Raw genomic sequence first — 21,198 nt, 5'->3', positions numbered from 1 at the left:
GAATGTAGCATGGTGATTTCCCACTAATTGCCCAGGGCGCAAGCAGCCAAAGGCTACAGAGCACAGCAAACATTGTGGCATTTATCAGAAGAACCTGCCATCCATGCCCCGCTTTCAAGCATATAGAAGTATTATTTATCCCTTTGGTTTGTCGTTACTTTGGCTCTATTACAAGAGTTAAAAGCTTGTTTTACGCCAAACAAACTTTCTGCCCGTCAGCAAATCGGCCAAAATACCTGCTGTATCACTGCAGGATCAATGGCCTAATGGCTGAAATTAAACTACAGGGCAGGAAATGTGAATTCATAGTGTGAATGCAACTAATACAGAACCATAAGAAAAACAATAATTTTCTTGTTTATACATTGAGCCAAGTAGGAGCCACAACAAAATGTTAAAGTTTAGAGTGTTTCAGTTAGGCATGCCTTCTTCCAGGACACTCCATTAATATTTCCACCTACCTCCCGTTTTTGTCTCTCCCTAGACTGGAAAATAATGGGAGTTTTATCCTGTTTTTTCTTTCTTTTTTCCTTAGAATGGTTTTGTTTTGATGAAATCCCCGCCCCCCGCCCCCCCGCTCTTATCAAAGCTCAGGTACAGAGATATCTGTGGGATAGTGCAGTGATTAATAGACCATGTTCAAACAGTGATCACACACATGGTAGTCCTTTTTTATTGTTTTCATAAGAAAAACCTGTATCAAGTCTTAGTTATTATCACATCCATATAAAGCTAAAGTGCAAATCCGTACATAATTGTTAAGAAGTTCATAAAAATCACAGGGCTAGCTCATACAAAATGCTAAACATTTTTTTTTTGTTAAACCATGGCTGAGTGTTATGTGAAAATTCTGCCCAGGGGCTTAATTATAATTTGTTTACTGCTAACAAAGGCACAATCTTAAGCCATGGTTTGTTATTAGCTTATAAATCTTGGTTTGTTAAAGTGTATCATATGTATGAACCCAGCACTTCCTAGAACCATGGGTTTGTTTTTTTCTAACCATCATCCTCAAATGTTTATCCCACTACAAAGGCACAAGGCAAGAGTAACTGGAAAACAGTTCAAACTCATGAAACAGCCATGGCTTGTTTAATCATCTGTGGGACAATTTATGGTTAAATAAACCATGGCTTAGTGTTATGGGTAAACCAGATCACAGTGTAATAATCCAGTGTTATCGCCATTTCTAGTTGTATAGGCTTCACTGAGTCACATTTTATTCCAGAAAGACTAGGGAAGAATACTGTTATAAATCAAACCCTTAAAATTTGCATGTAAACATCCCTGAGGAATTTAAGCATTTAAGACAAGTTCTTTCTTTCTTTCTTTCTTTCTTTCTTTCTTTCTTTCTTTCTTTCCATAGCTTGTATATTACTTTGCATAAACAGCACATTTAATCTTCTATACAGGAGCAGATGAATCAAGTCCTTATTTTCTGAGCAATTATGTAATCAAATTTAAATGACAAGTTTCAAGATTAATAAAAAATGAAAAGCAGCACTAGGGACTGTCCTATTGCAACATCTCTTGTGGGGACTATAGATGAGAGTAGCAGCAAAGACACAAAATCCCTGGCTCCTATCAGGATTCAAATTAATCTTCTTCCTGTCAAGTGTACACCCACTGAAGGAAGAGAAAATTGATAGGACATCCAGAAAACAATGCATTTCTGAAGTGAAAATGAAGAGGCATGTAAATCAGGCTGTGAGTAGAATAAAAGAACTTGAATCCAGTGAAATACATCTCTCTAAGGGTGCTTCCAGGATGGGAGAACTTGGTAGAACACAATCATTGCTGTTCTGTTTTAAGCTGGAAGTGGAACAGCAACTCTGCTTCTAGACTTCTAACACTCTTTAGCTAACTGGTCCCCCCTGCCTTTCCCCAGACCCAAATGTTTAGAACACCATTGTGTAGAGGAATGGTAAATTAACTCATTCACTACGCTCTGGATCATAGCCCCCTGCCCCACAGCTGTCATTAAGGGCAGGCATAGGCAACCTCGGCCCTCCAGATATTTTTGGGACTACAATTCCCATCATCCCTGACAACCGGTCCTGTTAGCTAGGGATCATGGGAATTGTAGGCCAAAAACATCTGGAGGGCCAAGGTTGCCTATGCCTGATTTAGGGGAATGGAAGAAAAAAAAAGATATAAAGGCAATGGTATTTGGAAAGGGTAGGATTAAAGTGATTCCTTTTTCACAGAAGCAAGGGACAGGCAGGCAGGGATTGACAGGAATAGCAGCACAATATTCCTCTGTAAAAGAATTTCTCAAGATTGATAACCCACTTAGAATCGCAGAATTGTAGAGTTGGAAGGGACCATTAGGATGATCTAGTCCAACCCCCTGCGATGCAGGAATATTTTGCCCTCTTTTCAGCGAACCGCTCTACCTTCCAATTAAGGGAACAGTGCAATAATCTTTAGGATGTAAACTTTATACAGCAATAAGATTTTCTAGGCTCCAATATCTGCAGTAGTGGTCTGCAGGTGGCAACAGTGAGGCTGCATTGCTCTCCTGGCTTCCCAACGGCATGGAAAAGGGGTTGAGGCATGGAGAGATTGGTGTGCGGCAGCTAAGCCAATCTGACACTCCTGCCGCCATGCGCTGTGTCCCTCTTCCTTTTGGTAAGGAACAGTGCCCTATGCTGTTGGGAAGCTAGGGAAGCAACACAGTACCACCCACACAGCCCACTACTGAATACAACATAGCATAAGTTCAATATGTTCATTTTGATCCAAAGTGATTTGTTCTATGCTTGCTTTTATATTTCACAACTGTTTGGAGTGCGGTACAATAGTCTTGCGACTTAAAATTTGTATGCTATGTTCCAAAACTGACAGCAACATGGAATGTAGCGTTTTTGTGCAATTCTGATTCCTAGTAATGCTCACAGAAGCCTTCCTATTTTGTTTTTACAACTCATGGTTTGCATGTGGCTCTGTGGATTGGCTGATATCAGAATTTTGAATCAGTTGGAAGATAAATTGCACTTGCTTTTCATAACCTTCAATAGATATTCGTTCATTCAACCCGTGGAACCTGATTGGGGGGAAAAAGAGAGAAGCAGCAATGGGGTTAAGGCTTTAATAGGTTAAATAATTGTGTAACAGGGATATTGTATTGTGCGCCACAAAAGACTGAAACATGCTACGATCCCTTACAAGGCCTTTTCTAGCCACAAAGTTATATGTGATATGACTCCTTATTTATCACAAGGATGCTTATTCCAAGATAACAGATGGTCCATAAGTCAGCTGGACTTATAGACTGGTAGCTTTTGAAAAAGAAACAAAAAGTAGAAAGTTGGGATGCATACCAGCCCACTGACCAGAAGTCCTAGCCAGCTCCATTACAACAGAAGCCAAGGAGTGGGTGAGATATGTTTGGCTTTACTAAGGCATATAGATGAAACTGATTTGTCACTTCATTCCCTTTTACTGTGTACCAATGAAATGTGGCTAAAATGAACTAACCACATATAAAACTTGTTGTGAGAAATTAGAAAAACAAGTATTTTATTACTTTATACCGAGCTTCTACATTATTAATAAAAGATTCAATCGCAGCTCAGTTCTGAATACTACCTATCTGGGGAGTTCTAAAGGAAATCCTAAATTGATTGGAGTATGTATAAATGAATGAATGAATGAATGAATGAATGAATGAATAAACAAATGCTTGCCCTATTTCCAACTACAGCCAGGAAGTGTTACATATCTGCAGCCCAGGCAATGTCATAACAGAAATCAGGTCCTAAAGAGATGCTTCAATTCCAATCTGCTTTTTATAAGGACAAGTACAGGATCTAGCCCTCCCTCTATTTCTTCGGACTAGTAGGGAAACACTATGGGCATTTTAGAAGTGTTGCTCTCTGTCAAGTTTCAGTTGCCATGTCTCATTCGTTTTGCTAGTTCTCATCTGGTGTTTTCACTAGGAAGAAACTGTCAAGTAGAATACTGTACCTTGGCAAATCTTCGGGTTTAAAAATCACTGGGTTAAATCGATAAATAGCATTTGTAAGGTTGACAAAGTGTCTGCTGTCAGTGTTACCAACACATATACCTGGAGGAGAAATCAGTATTTTGAAAAATTAAAACTGGTAGTGTTGAAGTTAATATTGCATTAGCATCACAGACTTCGGGAATTAGATTCCTAGCTTCCTTTGAGTGGCACTGGAAGCTATCTGCCTTACTTTTGCTTAGGAGGTTTTGAAAATTCCGCCTTTTATTTACTGGAGGAATGGAAGACAGCTGTACATTTCAGAAAAACTGTGCCCATTGCCATGTTTAAATGTTAACTCTTTACATAAGCAGACATTTTGAAACAGACTGCAGGGCTAATTGGTAGCTTTGAATTGAATCAGAATGAAGTTATTAAGGGCAGTCCAACAACTGAGCTGCTCTAAAAGAAGAAAATATATAGCCTGGTTTCAGCCCCATGTAAATCTGAAAAACTTGAGGTACACTGATTGCCAGTTTCCTGTTGACTTTTTTTTTTAATGACCACCATCTTAGGTCAGAAAGAGAGGAAAACAAGCGTTTCCAGTCATTAATAGTGAGTGTGTGTACGCACGTACCTGGTGAAGGGGATAAAATAGAAAGAGAATACTCAGAAAATGAAAACAAAGTAGAGGTTGTTGGGTGGAAACAGAAGGGGAAAACAGTAATAATGCATTTGCCAGTACCTGGAGCTATACTGCCAACATCTGGGAAAACATCCTGGATGGTCTGGCGGAAAACCTGTACTCCAAAGGTCTGGTCGTCCCAAGGGCTCACTGGTAGTGGATCAAAAGCACTTTCCATTTCTATCTTTACTCTCTTATCATCAATTGTTTTGTCTACTATGCCCAGGACCTAAGAACACACCCAAAGGAACAAAGAAGCTAAAGTATTATGGTATTAGCACAGATTGCAAACTCTTAAGTAACACTTTGCAAACCAACTAAAGATGCACAGTCAGGACAGGAGCATTTTGGGACTTCATTGTGGAAGTCTGCTTTCCTGTTACACAATGGGATAGGTAGAGATACAAAGCATTCAGTTTGGGGTTACTGCCTCAAAAGACCTTCCTTTAGGCCCCTTCAACAAAGATACATCTCCAATGTACCAGTCACTTTTGAGGTATTAAATAAATACAGAAAAAGATGACAAGCCAGTTCAGAAGTTTCTTGAATGGGAAACCCAAGGTTTAACTGCAAAAAGGAACACAACCATAGACACGCCAATTATTAAACCTTCTAAAGTCTCCTGGCCAAACATGAGGGCCAGGGTGGGGGGGGGGGAGAGAAACAATAACCTGTTAATTTAACAAACTTTTCAGAATAAATAAAATACCTCATCAACTGTTTGTGACAAATGGATGCGGAAATTCACAGTTGCATTTGCAGAGGGGGGAATAACGTTTGACTGGAGAGGGGAGAAAAAGAGAGGGCTTAAACATGTGACAACAAACCACAGTCTAAAATATGAGCTTCAGAACCAAGGTAATTTCACCAGTAATTTCTGAAGCCAATGCACAGTCCTCAATATTAATTCAGCCTTGTAAAATTATATTTATGCAAAGGTAATTCTTGCCTAAAGTTCATGTTCTTTGCTTAAGCCACTGAATGAAGGTCTGCTTTTCCTCCTTGACAACCTAGGGATCCATTAGACATGCATGCATTTGTTGCAGCCCTGACCTATGATGCGTGGCAGTGAAAAGCTCACTTATTTTAGAAAAAGGTGGGCAGGCCCAAGTGCCTGCTGAAATGAGTACATGTATAACTGGCATGTCCTCCGTCATACAAGAAAGGCTTGGGTCTACTTTCTAAATTTCAGAATGAAAGAAGAGAAAAGATGGGAGCTGCTCATATCTTAGTATTCGAAAGCATGGCCAAGGAGTGTGTGCTAAACTGACTTTCCCCCTTATCCTCTCAAAGGGCTGTTGGAAGGTGCAGCTTTATCTTGAGGGAGAATCACATTACCAGGTGAGGAATGCATGGCAAATGAAAATGTACAATTTCTTTGAATGGTGAAATGACTATGCCTTCAATTATAAATGTAATGTAAAAAGTACATAGTGCTATCGTAATATTTTTAGAAGCAACAATCAAACTTGTTGGAGAAAGTGTATAATGACTAATCCAGTTTCATTATGACTTGTTGCTAAAAGTTATTTAAAACATGAAGCTTAAATTAATCAGTTTAACTATACAGATCTGTTCTTTGCTATACAGTACACTGTACTACTGCATTTACACAGGGCAGTTGGAACCACACTGCACAGCTATACTTGAGAACAGATCTGTCTCTTTAAACATGGGCCTGATCTAATCATGCATAAAATAGAGGAGATGTGGTTTTAAGGTGCATAAGGAGGTTACATGCAGGTGCACATTCCTCCTCCGTTCACCCCTCCACCACCCAAAGTTATTATTTTCCACCTTCCAGACTCCAATATCACAAATGAGCCCACCTGAGAATAAAGCAGTTGGGAAGAAGGGATGTGGGTTCAGCCACCTCCTCATGCACCCCCTTTGTGATTTAACCCAAATACCTGCATGCCACACATGATTGAGGCAGACCTCCATTTAAAGACACAGCTTTGTCACCATCATGTGTTGTTTGGGAGACAATTTTAAAGCAACAGAAAAATGATAAAAGCAAAGCCTACTGTATCTCAGTCCACCTCTAGGTGTCACTCTTTAACTATCACACCAAGTAAAAGCCACTAACAAACCACTTTCACTGTTCTGGCAAGCTCAGGAGCTCTTCCTATGTTACATTATTGTGGACCTCATGTGCAAGTTTTTTAAGGTTACACCTATTAATGCTAAGTGTGGATGTTACAAATAACAGTTTCAATTACAGTACAGAAACATTGATAAAGAGAACATTGGCTGGGTGATGTACACTGAACAGCTAACCAGGTTTCTTGCTATGAAATGTATGGAATGGCTCTCTCACCAACTTGCCATAGGAGCTAAAATACTGTGATCATGAAGTTCTATTTTAGTAAAACTCTCCTCTTGCAAGGACTGACTGAAGCGAAAGCTTTCTGCTCTACTAGTTCTAGAAACTAAGCCATTCTGAGGACAAGCCACCATCAATAACAAATCCCATACTAAGAGGGCATGAATCGAATTGACATTCTTAGTTCATGGGATGATGCCAGCAGTGAATATTCAGAATGGGAGGAGAATTTATCATTCAGGGGAAAAGAAACGGATTTGTATTCCTATAATTCACTGGTACTAGTAATACTGAAAGCTGAAAATGTAGTTCTGAGAAATTTAGACCCTCATTACACTTTATGGAAAATCCAGTGAATTCGTACTACAGTACCTTGACTCCTGCATGAAACATAGTGATTGCAGTGGTAGTCCGAACTAAGGCATTGGTGGTAGGCGTCTGTTCAAGAAATCTATGTAAAGATTTAGATGACACAAAGTTCTTAGAGATCAGAAGTAAATTACCTTATTTTTCGCCCTATAGGACGCACTTTCTCCCCTCTAAAAATGAAGGGGAAATGTGTGTGCGTCCTATGGGGCGAATGCAGGCTTTCGCTGAAGCCTGGAGAGTGCGAGGGGTCTCTGTGCACCGACCCGTCTCGCTCTCCAGGCTTCAGGAAGCTATTCACAAGCTGTGGGAGAGCTGCGCGACTTCGTGCAGCTCTCCCACGGCTTGCGGAGAGCTGCCTGCAACCAGAAGCCTGGGGCGCAGCCTGTTCTGGGGGCTGGGGTCGGGGGAAGCTCGGGCTTCCCCCGCCCCAGCCCAGGGGGGCCGGGAAATAATTTTTTTTCTTTATTTCCCCCCCAAAAAACTAGGTGCGCCCTATGGGCCGGTGTGCCCTATGGGGCGAAAAATACGGTAATGTAGGATTCTGCATTCCATAAGTCAATACCAATATTTTAAATCAATAAATGTACATTTATTTCTCATTTTTTGTGCACTGTCTTCCCATCTTCCCTTGAGGTTGCATTTAAGAATATGGTTGCATTTTAACCACTGTCCATTCATTTCTTTGCAATTGCTTCATGAAGTGGGCACTTTACTGAATATTGTTTGTGATATGTGCCTCCCCACACCCTCGTGGACTTATTATTTTGCAAACTTTTTAAGAAAAATGCTTTTAAAAATTGTGTAGTGGCAGCATGCTCTCCTGCGGTATCCCAGCATAGGAAAGCTCTTGTTGCTGTAATAAAAATGTAATGAAATATCATGTTCCTTTCTTACCTTCCAACAAGTGGTCCAAACAACCACAAATTTGACATAATGATATTTAGAGGGAAGCTGAACTGAAAAGCAAAGGGGAGAAAAGCAGTACACATCAGCAAGTCTGGATCAATAGAATGGTTTCTTAAAAAAACAACCCATGCTGAAGTAGTCTTCTAAGTGAACATGTTAGAACTTTCCTGTATGCAGGAGACAGGCCAGTGGAAGAACTGTGTGGGTAGGGAGCAGGAAGAGAACTGTGCACATAGAAGCAACACGTAGGAGAAGGGAAATGTTTGTGAAGTTCTGGATCAAACCAATAACTCTACAAGGATAGGGTTGAAAGCACAGCCTGTCAGAGATCTAGGCAGTGGTGGAGTTCATGCTCCGGCATGGGGAGCGGAGAACAGGCAGGGGCGGGGTTTGTGCATGTTCTGGGGGCGTGGCGCCCAGTGTGGGGGCAGCCATGATGGCACCCCACTGGGATCACACTGCTGGGGGTGGTGCGCTCCCCCTGCACCCCTCTTCCTCCACCAGTGGATCGAGGATGCCGCTTGTGGCATTGACCTTGGACAAGTTACACAAAAAGCAACTGCAATGAAGCTTTCCAATGCAATACAATTTTCCTATTGAACAACCTTTCCACCAAGTAGCTGATATTAGCTTGCTCCAAGTAACAAAGCTTGATTCAGCAGTATAGGAATGACTCCCATGCTAACTCTACACCCCCATGCTTCAATGAGTTTCCAGTTGGATCAAAGTATACTTTGCTGTTTAATTCAAACTGCCATACTATAGCTTGTGCTTGCCTTCCAAACAACAGTTTAAAGTTGCCCTGGTTTGAAGAAAAGTATGGTCAAACCTTGGTTTTCGAATGTCTCGGCTGCTGAAAGTTTTCAGAAGCCAAATACCAAAAACCTGGAAGGGAATGCTTCTGTTTTCGAACACGCTTCAGAAGTCGGATGGCTTCCAAGGCATGTTTCTCAATTTTCCCCATTGAACTTGCTGACAACCCTTTGATCCTTGGTTTTTGAACGTTTTGGAAGTTGAACAGACTTCTGGAATGGTTTACATTCCAAAACGGAGGTTCCCCCACAATAGTTTGATTGCTCAGATAATGACAAACTGTGGTTTGATCAAAGTAGGAAGAAACTGAAGAAAAGGTTTGAGATTGTGGGAGTACATGAGAACTATAACTGTAAATGAGGCTTTGATGTTATGTGGGAACTGAGCCGCTGTGGCAGGATGAAACCTGTTGGGGGGGGGCGGGGAATGGAAAGTTGCTATGAACTCTATCAATTGGGAATGACTCTGAAAATTCTAAAACTCTGACTAGCAACAAGTTTAGAAAATCATAAGAAATCTAAAAAATTTAAGGTCACTTCACTGAAATCACATGAAAGAGTGCATATTGTTGAATACTTACATCTGGTGCCAATTGCTCAAACATCAGGATTTCAGGCCCATGACCAAACAGATTGGGCATGGGATGCTGCTCCAACCTATAACAACAAACAGCTATCTGATTGTAACAATCAAATGCAAGACGAAAAATAAACAGGCTCCACTCCTATTACTTTGATTCATGAATTTAGGCAGAAGTCTGCAATGTCTTAGTCATCTTAAAATTGCTACTTTAGTTTCTGCTACAGATAAGTATCATGATGATGTTAGATTTCAAAACAGAAGCTGAGTCAGTGATAATTTGAAAGCTGGAGGAAATTCTCGGGATGATGTGCTTTAAATCTGATTTATTTCATGTTTAAACTGGGAAGAGATCATGTCACAATCTGAATGGAGGAGGGTAAAAGACCACTGCAGTGCGTCTTCAACATTATGTGAGGAACTGTTTTCTTACTGTCCATTTCCCATGCAAAACCAACACTTATCCATATACTGAGGAACAGGAACAGTCTTAAGCAAATAGAATGTGTGGCAAGACGCTGGAAGGTGCCCCATGGCTTGATCTAAATGTGTAACAGTTCCAGGCCCATCACTAGTGCTGGTGGTAGGTTTTCTAAAAATCAAACTAAGCCCTCCCTCTGTAAAGGCACACATAAACCCCTTTCCCACTATATCATCCGTATGGATTATAAAACCATACATACACTTTCTACTGCAACAGTTTTCTAAATATGCTTCAAAAAAGCATTTGCATTGCTTTCTAAAAGACTGTAGGCACCAGCAGTTTTTGTTTGGGAGGGAGCTCCATAACTCTTGGGCTACGGCAAAAGCAGCCCCATTTAGTATTCTGGTAGATTTCAACAAACAGGTATGTCTCCTCAGATGATTTGCACACTTAAATAAGGAGAACATGTGACTTAAATATGCATGTTGTTGTTGTTTAGTCGTTTAGTCGTGTCCGACTCTTCGTGACCCCATGGACCAGAGCATACCAGGCACTCCTGTCTTCCACTGCCTCCCGCAGCTTGGTCAAACTCACGTTCGTAGCTTCGAGAACATTGTCCAATCATCTCATTCTCTGCCGTCCCCTTCTCCTTGTACTCTCAATCTTTCCTAACATCAGGGTCTTTTCCAGTCTTCTCTTGTCATGAGGTGGCCAAAGTATTGGAGCCTCAGCTTCAGGATATGTCCTTCCAGTGAGCACTCAGTCCAACATAGTGTTCTATAACCATTAGTGTCCCTTATTTCTGAAATATTGAACTGGCAACTCAAGGCACTACAGAGCAAAATAATTTATGTAACATCTCTAGGCTACAATCAGAATGGAGCTTATTTTTAACTAGACACATATAGGATTTCACTATTACCAGGAAAGGAAAATACTCACTTGGCTAATGCTTCAGAAAGAATACCAATACTTGTCCTTTTAGGTGGTGCAGAAGAATGACCAGGCTCTGATGTCACAGTGAAATTTGCTGTAATTGCACCCTTTTCTGTGATACCTATTCTGATAAGTTGGGGGAAATCAATTATTTAGATTCAGGATGTAAGAATTCCCCCCTATCTTCTAGTTAGACAACCATTTTGACATCCCTGCTATGCCATGCAGCACAGTAGGATCCCTTGTCAATGTCCCTTTGGCTCCCTCAGCTCTGGAAAACCCCACACCTACCCAAGATTAATTTTCTCCATCACCTGGCTATCATTCCCCTTTCAGCAGTAGTGCCCAGGAAGAGGAAGTGGTAACAATCCTAAACTAGGACCTGTTTACTAGCACATAGTACTCTATAGCTGGGGGCTATTCCTATGAGACACTCACATTACATAGGTTAATTAGTTATACTGACCCTAAAAGAAGATGAGGCGCAGTACTGTATACTTTTGTAATAATCAACAGCAGGGCTGTCTTTAGCACTGCCGGGATACAAAGATCCACCCAGTGCCCCCAAATTTAGTTTAGCCCCGAAATTAAGGAAAAAAGCACCTCGCGGAATGCATAGTGTTCTCTAGGCGCATTTTTGCAGACATGGAAAACTAAAATCACGTGCTGAAACACATCTGTAGTAGAGCCCTAAGTACTAAGTAGTTAGTCAAAGAAAATGCCGACAATTAGCGAAAATAAACATTTTTAAAAACAATTTCTCTATACGAATTTGAACTGTAAGTGATGGAATTAAATTCAATTTGCAATGTTTCATTCGGAGTCAGCAGCACCTTTGACACGACTGGCAGACAGGCAGCGCGAGATCAGTTGTGTCAAAGGTGCCACTGACCCTGCTGCCGCATAGCAGCTCAATACAATACGTAACATAATATTTTTACGTAAGAGTTAATTTCGTGTGCACAGCGCCATTGAGAATGACAAGCGCCGTCATTGAGTCTGACAAGTGTCACAGTTGTGATTGACAAGCGCCGTCGAGTCTGGCAAGCGCCACTGCTGGCGCGGCGCATCTTTGGTAAATGAGCGCACACAGTCGAAAGTCCTTTAGTGAGGCAGTAGGTATACATTTCGGTAATACCTAGGTATATATTATATGTATTTTGTTTTTCTAGCTTGATCAAAATTATTTATTATTTCATAACAGGTAGATAGTTAAAGCTTAGGCAGCTTCAGCGGTGGGCACCTAGTGCCCGCCAGAATTCGGCGCCCGGGTGCCCCGCATCCCTTGCACCCCCAGGTAAAGATGGCCCTGCTCAACAGCACAGATAGGCAAAACTTAGGTGAAGATTTACTTAGACTGTTGATTCCACACACTCCAAGTAGATCAGGAACAATGTTTGATTCCCAATTGTTTAACAAGAGCAGCAACTGCATTTATTGTGGAAAGTTCTCATCATTTCTTACTTACGAAGCTACTGGTTTCTCTATTCCAGTGACAATACCATCAAAGATGAAGCTTCCTTCATCAAGCACGAAAGAAAGTTGAATTCCTCTAGATTCCAATTCAGCCACAATCTTCATGGCTCCTTTTCCACCCCCCACCTGAAAAGCCCACAACAAAGTCATCTCACCAAATGTCATCTCATTCTGTCTCAGGCAGCAATAAGCATCCAGTGCTTCAGTGGAAAAAGACAATTGCTATAAAGGTTTTAAATATATACACACACACTTCTACTGGAGAGAGCAATTGATGTGTGGTGCTCCAAACCATTTAACCTTGCACCTAATGAACTAATTTCATTCCAATATATTACTTGCTGAATCTTGCTATAGGTCTGCACTCAAGAGGTAAATTGTGGCACATAATTCCTCAAGTGTAGCAGCCATTAGGCTAACACAAGGTTAGGGAACCTCCAGCTTCCAAGCCAATCATGGCCCACCAGGGTTTCACCAAACCATGTCTACCCAGCCATTAGCTGACATTACTAACCCTCAAAACTTTTTTTTTTTTTTAAATTGGGGGCAGCGTGGGGCTGAATACAGAATTGTAATGCTAAACAACACAAAAAATACACATGAAAAAGCAAAATCCACATTCCTATGCTGTCGACAGTTGACTAGTCAATAGGCACCTACCACTGCAGTGCATGGAAAACCTTTTATCAGGACAGCACAACACCATTAAGGAGTCTCCATGTAAAAAGAGCAGCAGGCTGACCCACTCAAGTTCAGTATCTACTGTTTCAGCCTTTGGGATGGGCTATAAATCTAAAATAAATAAATACGGGGGAAATTAAAGACACATAGAATACCTCTTCATCATGCCCAAGGCCAATATAGAAAGACCTGTGAGGTCTGTAATTTCGTCTCAGTAAGAATTCTAGAGCATGCAGAATCCCCTGAGGAATAAAAAATAAAATGTTAAACACTGTCTATTTTGCACCTTGGTTACAGAACCTGTTCCATGTTAACAGCAACTGTTGTGGGGCAAAATGAAGGACTGGTTTTGCCCCAGATTAGAGGGTGGGATTTGAGAATCCAGTGGCATTGTACTAACCTCTGATTGAACCAAAACACCATTTATTTGCATGAAACTTAACTTTGTCACTTGACTGGGAGGGGATTATAGATCAAGGTGGGAAAGTCCAAATCACAGAGCTAAAAAAATAAATAACACTTTCAAAAATTCAATGTAGAAGCTTTGGAGCATCTATTTAGCCTGTTCTTTAGAAGAAAATGGAGGAAACTGTCTTGTGGAAATGCCTGTGCCTTGGAAAGTGGTTTACTGGATGAAAGTAGTGCACACTGAACTTTCTGTATGATAGTCAGTTCTTGCTCTGCTTGCTGACTTTCAGGCTGCAGCACTTTATCCAGCTGGCTGCTCCCTCTGGAACCAGTCTCCAGGTTCCTATCATCTTCTTGATTTCCAATTGTCAGGGGCAGCAACCCACTGACCTTCTGTAACTCCTTCCTTTTCTCCTTACTTTCAGGACAACCTTTGGCCCAATGGTGTCCACAGAAATAGTATACTAAGTCATCAATTTAAAGCAAAGCAAAATATACTCATATGGCTAAAAGGTTCTTTTTAAAGTGCACTGATTTATGTTTAGCTTGCAAAATAATAATTAAAATAAAATAAAAATAAAAACAACAACAACAATAATAATGGGAATGCTTCTCCTCACACTGTGAACAGAAAGCAGTGAACCATCATTAATGTGGCATGCCAAACTTTGTGGGACAAACACTTTGCACCCCACCCACCCTGCAAAATGAGGTACATTTACAATATACATATACCATAACAGAGTTTTTGTTATCGAGTGTTCCTCTTCCATATATAAACCCATCACGTTCCTCAGCAGAGAAAGGATCACTGACGTCCCATCCATCTGGAGAAGCTGGAACAACATCTATATGTGCAAGCAGCATGTAGGGCTGCAGCTGAGCGTTAGACCCCTGGATGGTGAATAGGTGGCTATATTCCCCAATAACTTCATGTTTAATGAATGCTGCAGAAAACACTGCAGGAAAGGCTTCAGGGAAGAAAAACAGAAGGGAAAGAAAATTAGCAAGCGTTTCTCCAAAGTTTGAGGTTAAGGATTGGACAAATCAAAGGGGACATATTGACCTTTGGTATTTGGTGCAACAGTTGGTATATTATAATGGCTGATATATTTCAGAAAATGGGTAACTGAAGGATGAAGAAAGGCATAGCACACATCTCTTGCTGGTCCCACCACCCTATGAGGTGGAGGAACAGAGTTTAAAGCAAACAAAAGGATAAAATAAATTATTATTATAGTAACAACAACATTGTATTCAAATTGTTAAATAAAAAAACAAACAACAGAAACAATGAAAGCCACTCTTCATATAATTTCAATCTTTTCTGAGAACCCAGTAATTTTACCTGTTTGACTGGTATTGGCCATGAAACATATAAGGCCAAAACCATACTACATTAATCTACTCTTGCATAACAACTGTAGCTCCTGCATTTATTACCATACTAAGAGTATATGTCAAGTGCTCAAAGGTCTTCACATGGGGACAGAGGTCTTTCTCAGGCCTACACTGAGATACTAGGGTTTGTACTGGCACGTTCCGTAAGCAAAGCACACTCTACCATTGAGATGCAATCCTTTTGTGTAATTTATCACAAAGATATAAATACTTTATTTAAAAAAGAAGGATTTATTTACAATTGTAGAAACCTGTATTTAAAAGTTCCACAGCTGTTTCGGTTCATTAACTTGCATTCTACTCAATAATAAATCACATTTTTGTCAGCTTAGTACTTTAGTTTTGCCGATAAAGACTCTTCTTTTACGACACAAAGATTAGATACTCTATTAAGTTAATGCCCATTTGCTAGTTAAAATAAGGAATTTAAGTTCAAATACCTTTACGAATATATGGCTCAAATTCTGCCAGGGCTGTAGTATTTTGATCATTTGCTGAGAAGGAAACTGTTTGCATTCTGATGGCACCTTACATAAAATATAAAAGAAGAGATTTCGTGACTTTCTCAGACAGGCAATTATTAAAACAACAGTGCAATGCGATAAACTCTCCTTCCCTGCAAAATAATGTAAAGGCTGTCAATATGCCTATTCAAAGGATTAGAAGTGCCACTACCAGTCGGCTGACAGAGCCTGCAAATGTCATTCCCAGTTACAATATTTCTGAGAATATTGTGAATCGCAGCTGGGTCTGGAGTCTGCTGCATTGCTGAATGATGTGCAGGATCACACATTTAGATGTGCAAATGGTGCCCCTGATCAAGTGGCTGAGTGAGATCCCCAGACTCTATTAAGCAAGAAGATCTTGTATCACATTTCATTTTCATATAGACAGTAATACGAATGAATGAAGTGGAGTCTGCACCCTATCCCCACCCCCAATCCACATGATTTAATTGGCAGGGTCTTGGATCATATGTACCTATAGATGATATCTACATGAAACCACTGAGTGGGGTTATCCAGAGTTTTGGAGTACGTTGTCAGCTGTATGCCAATGACACAGTTTTACATCTCATTTACATCTGCAGGTGAGGCAGTGGACGTGCTGGACTGATGTCTTGCCTTGGCAATGGACTGAACGAGAGCCAACAAACTGAAGCTCAATCCAGATAAACTAAGGCACAGTTAGTGAGTGGTTACTTAGACCAGATGGATGGGAGGCTGCTTGTCCTTGATGGGGTCACACTTCCTCTGAAGGAGTGGGTATGCAGCCTGCGGGTACTTCTGGATCCTTTGCTGTTGCTTGAGACTCAGGTGGCCTCAGTGGCACAGAGCATCTTCCATCAGTTTTGGCTGATGGCCCAGCTGCAGCCCTATCTGGACAGGGATACCCTAACTTATGTTGTCTATGCTCTGGTATCCTCTAGGTTCGATTACTTCAATGTGTTATAAATGGGGCTGCCTCTGAAGATGGTTCAGAAACTTCAGCTGGTGCAGAATTTAGCAGCCAGGTTGCTCACTGGGGCAAGATGGTTTGAGCATATAATGCCAACTAATAGGCAGATTGGCTGCCTATTAGTTTCCGGGCCCAATTCAAAGTGCTGGTTTTGACCTATAAAGCCATAAACAGCTCAGAACTGCAATATCTCAAGGACCACCTCTTCCCATGTGAACTGACTCATATGCAAGGTTTCCCCAGTATGAAAATAAATTTCAAAGTCTTGCTTACTGGGAAAAGCAAGCTGAGTGTGCTGGCTCCGGAAGGCTGGAGATGTCTGTGGGTGGTTCCAAGGGTTTGAGTAAACACATTTTTGTGTATACGCAGAACTCTTGGAACTGAATTAGATGCAATCGTACTGTAATTGGTTTTAATGTTTATACCTTGTTGTAAGTTGCTTTGGCTCACTTCTGTGAATAAAGTGACTAATAAATAATAATAACAACAATAGAGATACATTATATATTAAATGATTGATGCGAACAAAATTAATATGTTTTTGGCAGACATTCAAAGAGCAAATAAACAGAGAACAGCGCTGTATGACAGGCAGCCAGAAAAGTAGAAGCACCAAATTTGAGTGAGCAACAAAGAAAAAGGCTAAAGGCTAAAGTCACAAAATGCAGACAGGCTATAATTTTGCTCTCCAGAATTACCATCGGCGACTCTCTATGAAGAAGCCTGAGACAAAAACATTTACTTTGAAGAAATGAATACCTTTTCCACCTGATTTCATCATTGCATTTGTGACTTCAGAAACTAACTTGTTTTCCCACAATTACATGGTATAAATTCTACGTCCACGGCTCAACAAATCAACATTCTTAAAAGGTACTTAAATACAGGAAGATCAGGAACTATAAAATGCCTTCTTATTATTTATTATGTGTTTAAAATTCCACTGACTACTACACAATAAATAAAATAGACAGAGAGATGCCAGAAAGGTTTATAATCTAGTAGACATACTGACGCTGCACAAATTGATGTCAGTTTGATGGAGAGAGAGAAAAGGCGGGACCTTTAATGCTTAAACAGCTGGGGGACAGAGTACCCAAGAAATGATTTTTCCTGTATGAAATTGCCCACATGAACTTGCCCAAATCTACATTGGAGTCCAAGCTCCAGGTGCCTTCACATTCAGAAGCTAGTTAGATGGTGACTTGGAAAATGGCTTTTCATCATCCTCATCATTTAGATAGCACATTTACAACTAAAAAAGCTCCAACTATTTTAATATGAGATCTGTAGTTCTGACTTTTTGTCTGATTTTGATCTGATCTGTATTTCATTCTGCTTCTACCAACTGTGGTTGATTATTTAAATTGTACATATTTATTCTTTTAGCTAGTTGGATTTTTAGTATGTGACTCTGGATTTGCGAAATTCTTAAATAGCATATGAATATTCAAAATAAATAAAACCTCCAGAATTCTGGTATACTCATAGCATAATGACCAGACTGAACTTATTGACATTGGCAGTAGATAATAAATGTACCTTGACTAAAAAGATAAGTTTATCATTAAGAACAAGATAACTAGAAATATCAAGGGTTGGCTAAACAGAAAAGACACACGTCCTTACTATCAGGCTCCTCCCACATGGCTATTTCCCATACAGAAACTGTATATTTACTGCAAACAAGCCTCCTAAGTTGTTTTCTTGTAACCGTAAGATACAAGCATGGGTAGACTGAAGGATAACATATTGTTTACACAATCCAATGTCATTGCAACAAACTATATGTAGATAAAATCAAGCCTTTAAAAGAAACATATTGGGAAACAAAATAAATGCAAAACCACCCTGTCTTCAAGCAGCTCACTTCTCAGACATGAACCACAAATCTGTTGATTTCATGTTATAAAGGTAAAGGTAAAGGTACCCCTGCCCGTACGGGCCAGTCTTGACAGACTCTGGGGTTGTGCGCCCATCTCACTTAAGAGGCCAGGGGCCAGCACTGTCCGGAGACACTTCCGGGTCACGTGGCCAGCGTGACATCGCTGCTCTGGCCAGAGCCAGAGCCAGAGCTGCACACGGAAACGCCGTTTACCTTCCCGCCGGTAAGCGGTCCCTATTTATCTACTTGCACCCGGAGGTGCTTTCGAACTGCTAGGTTGGCAGGCGCTGGGACCGAGCAGTGGGAGCGCACCCCGCCGCAGGGATTCGAACCGCCGACCTTTCGATCGGCAACCCCTAGGCGGTGAGGCTTTAACCCACAGCGCCACCTGTGTCCCTGTTTCATGTTATATATGTTTCATGTTTCACCTGTTTCATGTTATAGACACTAGAAATACTCAATAAGCCCAATGATCATGTACTGCTGTGCAAGAAAGCACAAAGGATAGTCCAACTAAGGATTCGTCCACAGTCCTGTGCCTAGAAAGCACAAGTCTGAGAAGTTTTCTGCTTGTCCAGTGTTTTCTACACACAAGTCCAAGCGGTTTTTAGTTTTCCCTGCTATTTTCCCTGGGGAAACCTGCTGTTTACCACTGAATTGGAACAAATGTCAATTTGCAGAAAAACCGATTGATGTTTGTTCCAATCCAGTAGTAAACAGTGGATTTTCCTGGGGGAAAGGCCTTAGGTAGCATCCCACAACTGAGTATAATGGAATGCATTATTGCAGAAAGTGATGGATGCACAATTTTTACAATGCACTGCACTGGGTTGTAGCTCATGATAATCCTACCCAGAGCAGTCTCACTGAAATTAAAAAACCTAAGTTAGCCATGTCTATTAATTTCAATGGGTCTACTTTATACAACCCTATGATCTAATGGTGTATTTGGGGGAATCTGTAAGAAATATGAGCATCCAGGTTTTTGCACTGTGGTGGTGCTGAAAACCATTGAGTCTGTGAATCCTATTGTTCACTCTGCAGAGGAGAATGCAAGCTGTGATTCCATAGTTTTGTGAGTAATACTGTGGTACCTCGGGTTACTTTGCTTCATTCTGGAGGTCTGTTCTTAACCTGAAACTGTTCTTAACCTGAAGCACCACTTTAGCTAATGGAGCCTCCTGCTGCTGCCATGCTGCTGGAGCAGTTCTCATCCTGAAGCAAAGTTCTTAACCCGAGGTAATATTTCTGGGTTAGTGGAGTCTGTAACCTGAAGCGTATGTAACCTGAAGCGTATGTAACCCGAGGTACCACTGTATAAAGAACAGTAAATATTCAGCTACTATAATGTTAATATGTTCCAGTACAGCAAATTGACGGCTGGCTGAAAAATCATTGGCGGATTTCAATATACATCACATTACCATGACCAAATCTTTTGATTCCCACATTAACTTGGAAACTGTGGCAAGTCCATGCTCTGCCTTTTCACAAGTGCTTTGCTTTCTCAAGCCACACACACTTCTGTTGGTTGAAACTAGGGCAAATAAAGGATATAGAAAGAAAGACATTGTAGATTACCCTACAATGGTATGCAAACCTTCGTATGTATATTCAGAAGTTTGTCCCACTGAGTTTAATGGGACTTACTCGCAGATAAGTGTATAGAATTGCAGGCGTAGCTGAAGGTGGATGGGGGAAGACTCACAGAACTGTAGAGCTGGAAGAGAGGCTGAGGGTCATCTAGTCCAACCCCCTACAATGCAGTCATTATGAACTCCTACGAGTATAGCACCAGAGGGTAACCCGCTCCCCCTCGAAATAACAATGCACACACACAAACCCTTCCTGGACCCCCTTAGTAACTTGAAGAAAAGGCTGTTTCCCCATAAATATGATAACCGAATCAGAAACCGGAAGCTAAAACGAGGCTGCAATCCTAAGCATGCTTTACTTGGAAGGGTTACTCCCATCAAAACGAGCAAAGAGAAAATAAGTTGAGAATGGGGTGTCCGTGTGAAACATGCCGTCATTCCTCTTTCAGAAATCTCACAAAAACTTGCCCCACCCTGAAACGCCGTTTCGGCTCCAGTGGTGCAACTGAGGTTTAGATCTGACAGGGGAAAATGGGGCTGACCCACTGAACTCCAACTCCCAGCAGCCCCGGCCAGCGCGAAAAGCTGGTCAGCAATGATGGGAACCGTAGTCCCGCAGCGACCCCTGGAGCCTCAGGCTCCCATGTTTGACTTGTATTATGTACTTTACTTCAAAATGAGGCAGTGTGCAGCCCAGCTACGTTTGGCGACCCTTCTTCTCATTCTGCCGAACTGTGCCCCGAAGTCCTACCCAAACGGCAACGCTGCTTTGCCCCTCCTGCACCCTCTTCCTTAGGAGACCGTGCAACTTTTACTCTGAGGGAAGCAGCTCCCGCCGCCGCCGCCGCCACTTCTTCGGCCCTTCGACCCATTTTATTGACTTGTCTTGAGTTTACCTTGCAGCGCCTCTTTGAGCTCCCGCCGCTCTTGGGGACTAAACGCGGGCTCCAGGCGCTGCTGCCGGCTCCTCCGCGCCCAGAGCTCCGGAGCCGGCGAGGGGCTTCGCGGGGCGTAGGTCCGGACCAGGACGACGGCCAGCAGGGCCAGCACAGTCCCGCACAGCGCCAGCAAAGCCACCCAGAGAGCCCCTCGCGCCCGGCCGCTCAGCGCCGCCATCTTGGCGCCTTCTGGCCTCCCCTCGGAGATCGGCGCGTCCCCCTGCGAATCATTAATGGAGCTGGTTACTCATCACAAGACTCCCCGGCGGTGTGGGCTCGAAGCGTTTGCCGAGTTCCTCGAGATTTCAGTGGGACTCGGCTCCCTCCTAAAATAATAAAAAAATATGGCACACCAGCGTGTGCCTGCGTAAT

At 41.7% G+C, this 21,198-nt stretch overlaps 1 protein-coding gene across 1 annotated transcript; it reads right to left on the bottom strand.

Moving 5' to 3' along the window:
• Nucleotides 1–650: 650 nt before the first annotated feature.
• Nucleotides 651–21,198, bottom strand: PM20D1 (peptidase M20 domain containing 1). Its single transcript, XM_079979434.1, is given in 14 exon segments — nucleotides 651–3,046; nucleotides 3,970–4,069; nucleotides 4,692–4,860; nucleotides 5,341–5,412; nucleotides 7,330–7,408; nucleotides 8,221–8,282; nucleotides 9,626–9,701; nucleotides 10,991–11,110; nucleotides 12,453–12,586; nucleotides 13,297–13,383; nucleotides 14,285–14,520; nucleotides 15,391–15,477; nucleotides 20,785–21,024; nucleotides 21,027–21,198. Coding segments are annotated over 14 exon segments (1,620 nt in total). The 5' UTR covers nucleotides 21,058–21,198; the 3' UTR covers nucleotides 651–2,919.

The sequence above is a fragment of the Podarcis cretensis genome, assembly GCF_951804945.1.
Source record: "Podarcis cretensis genome assembly, chromosome: 6".
NCBI lineage: Eukaryota > Metazoa > Chordata > Lepidosauria > Squamata > Lacertidae > Podarcis > Podarcis cretensis.
This window is presented reverse-complemented; position numbering and strand designations above follow the sequence as displayed.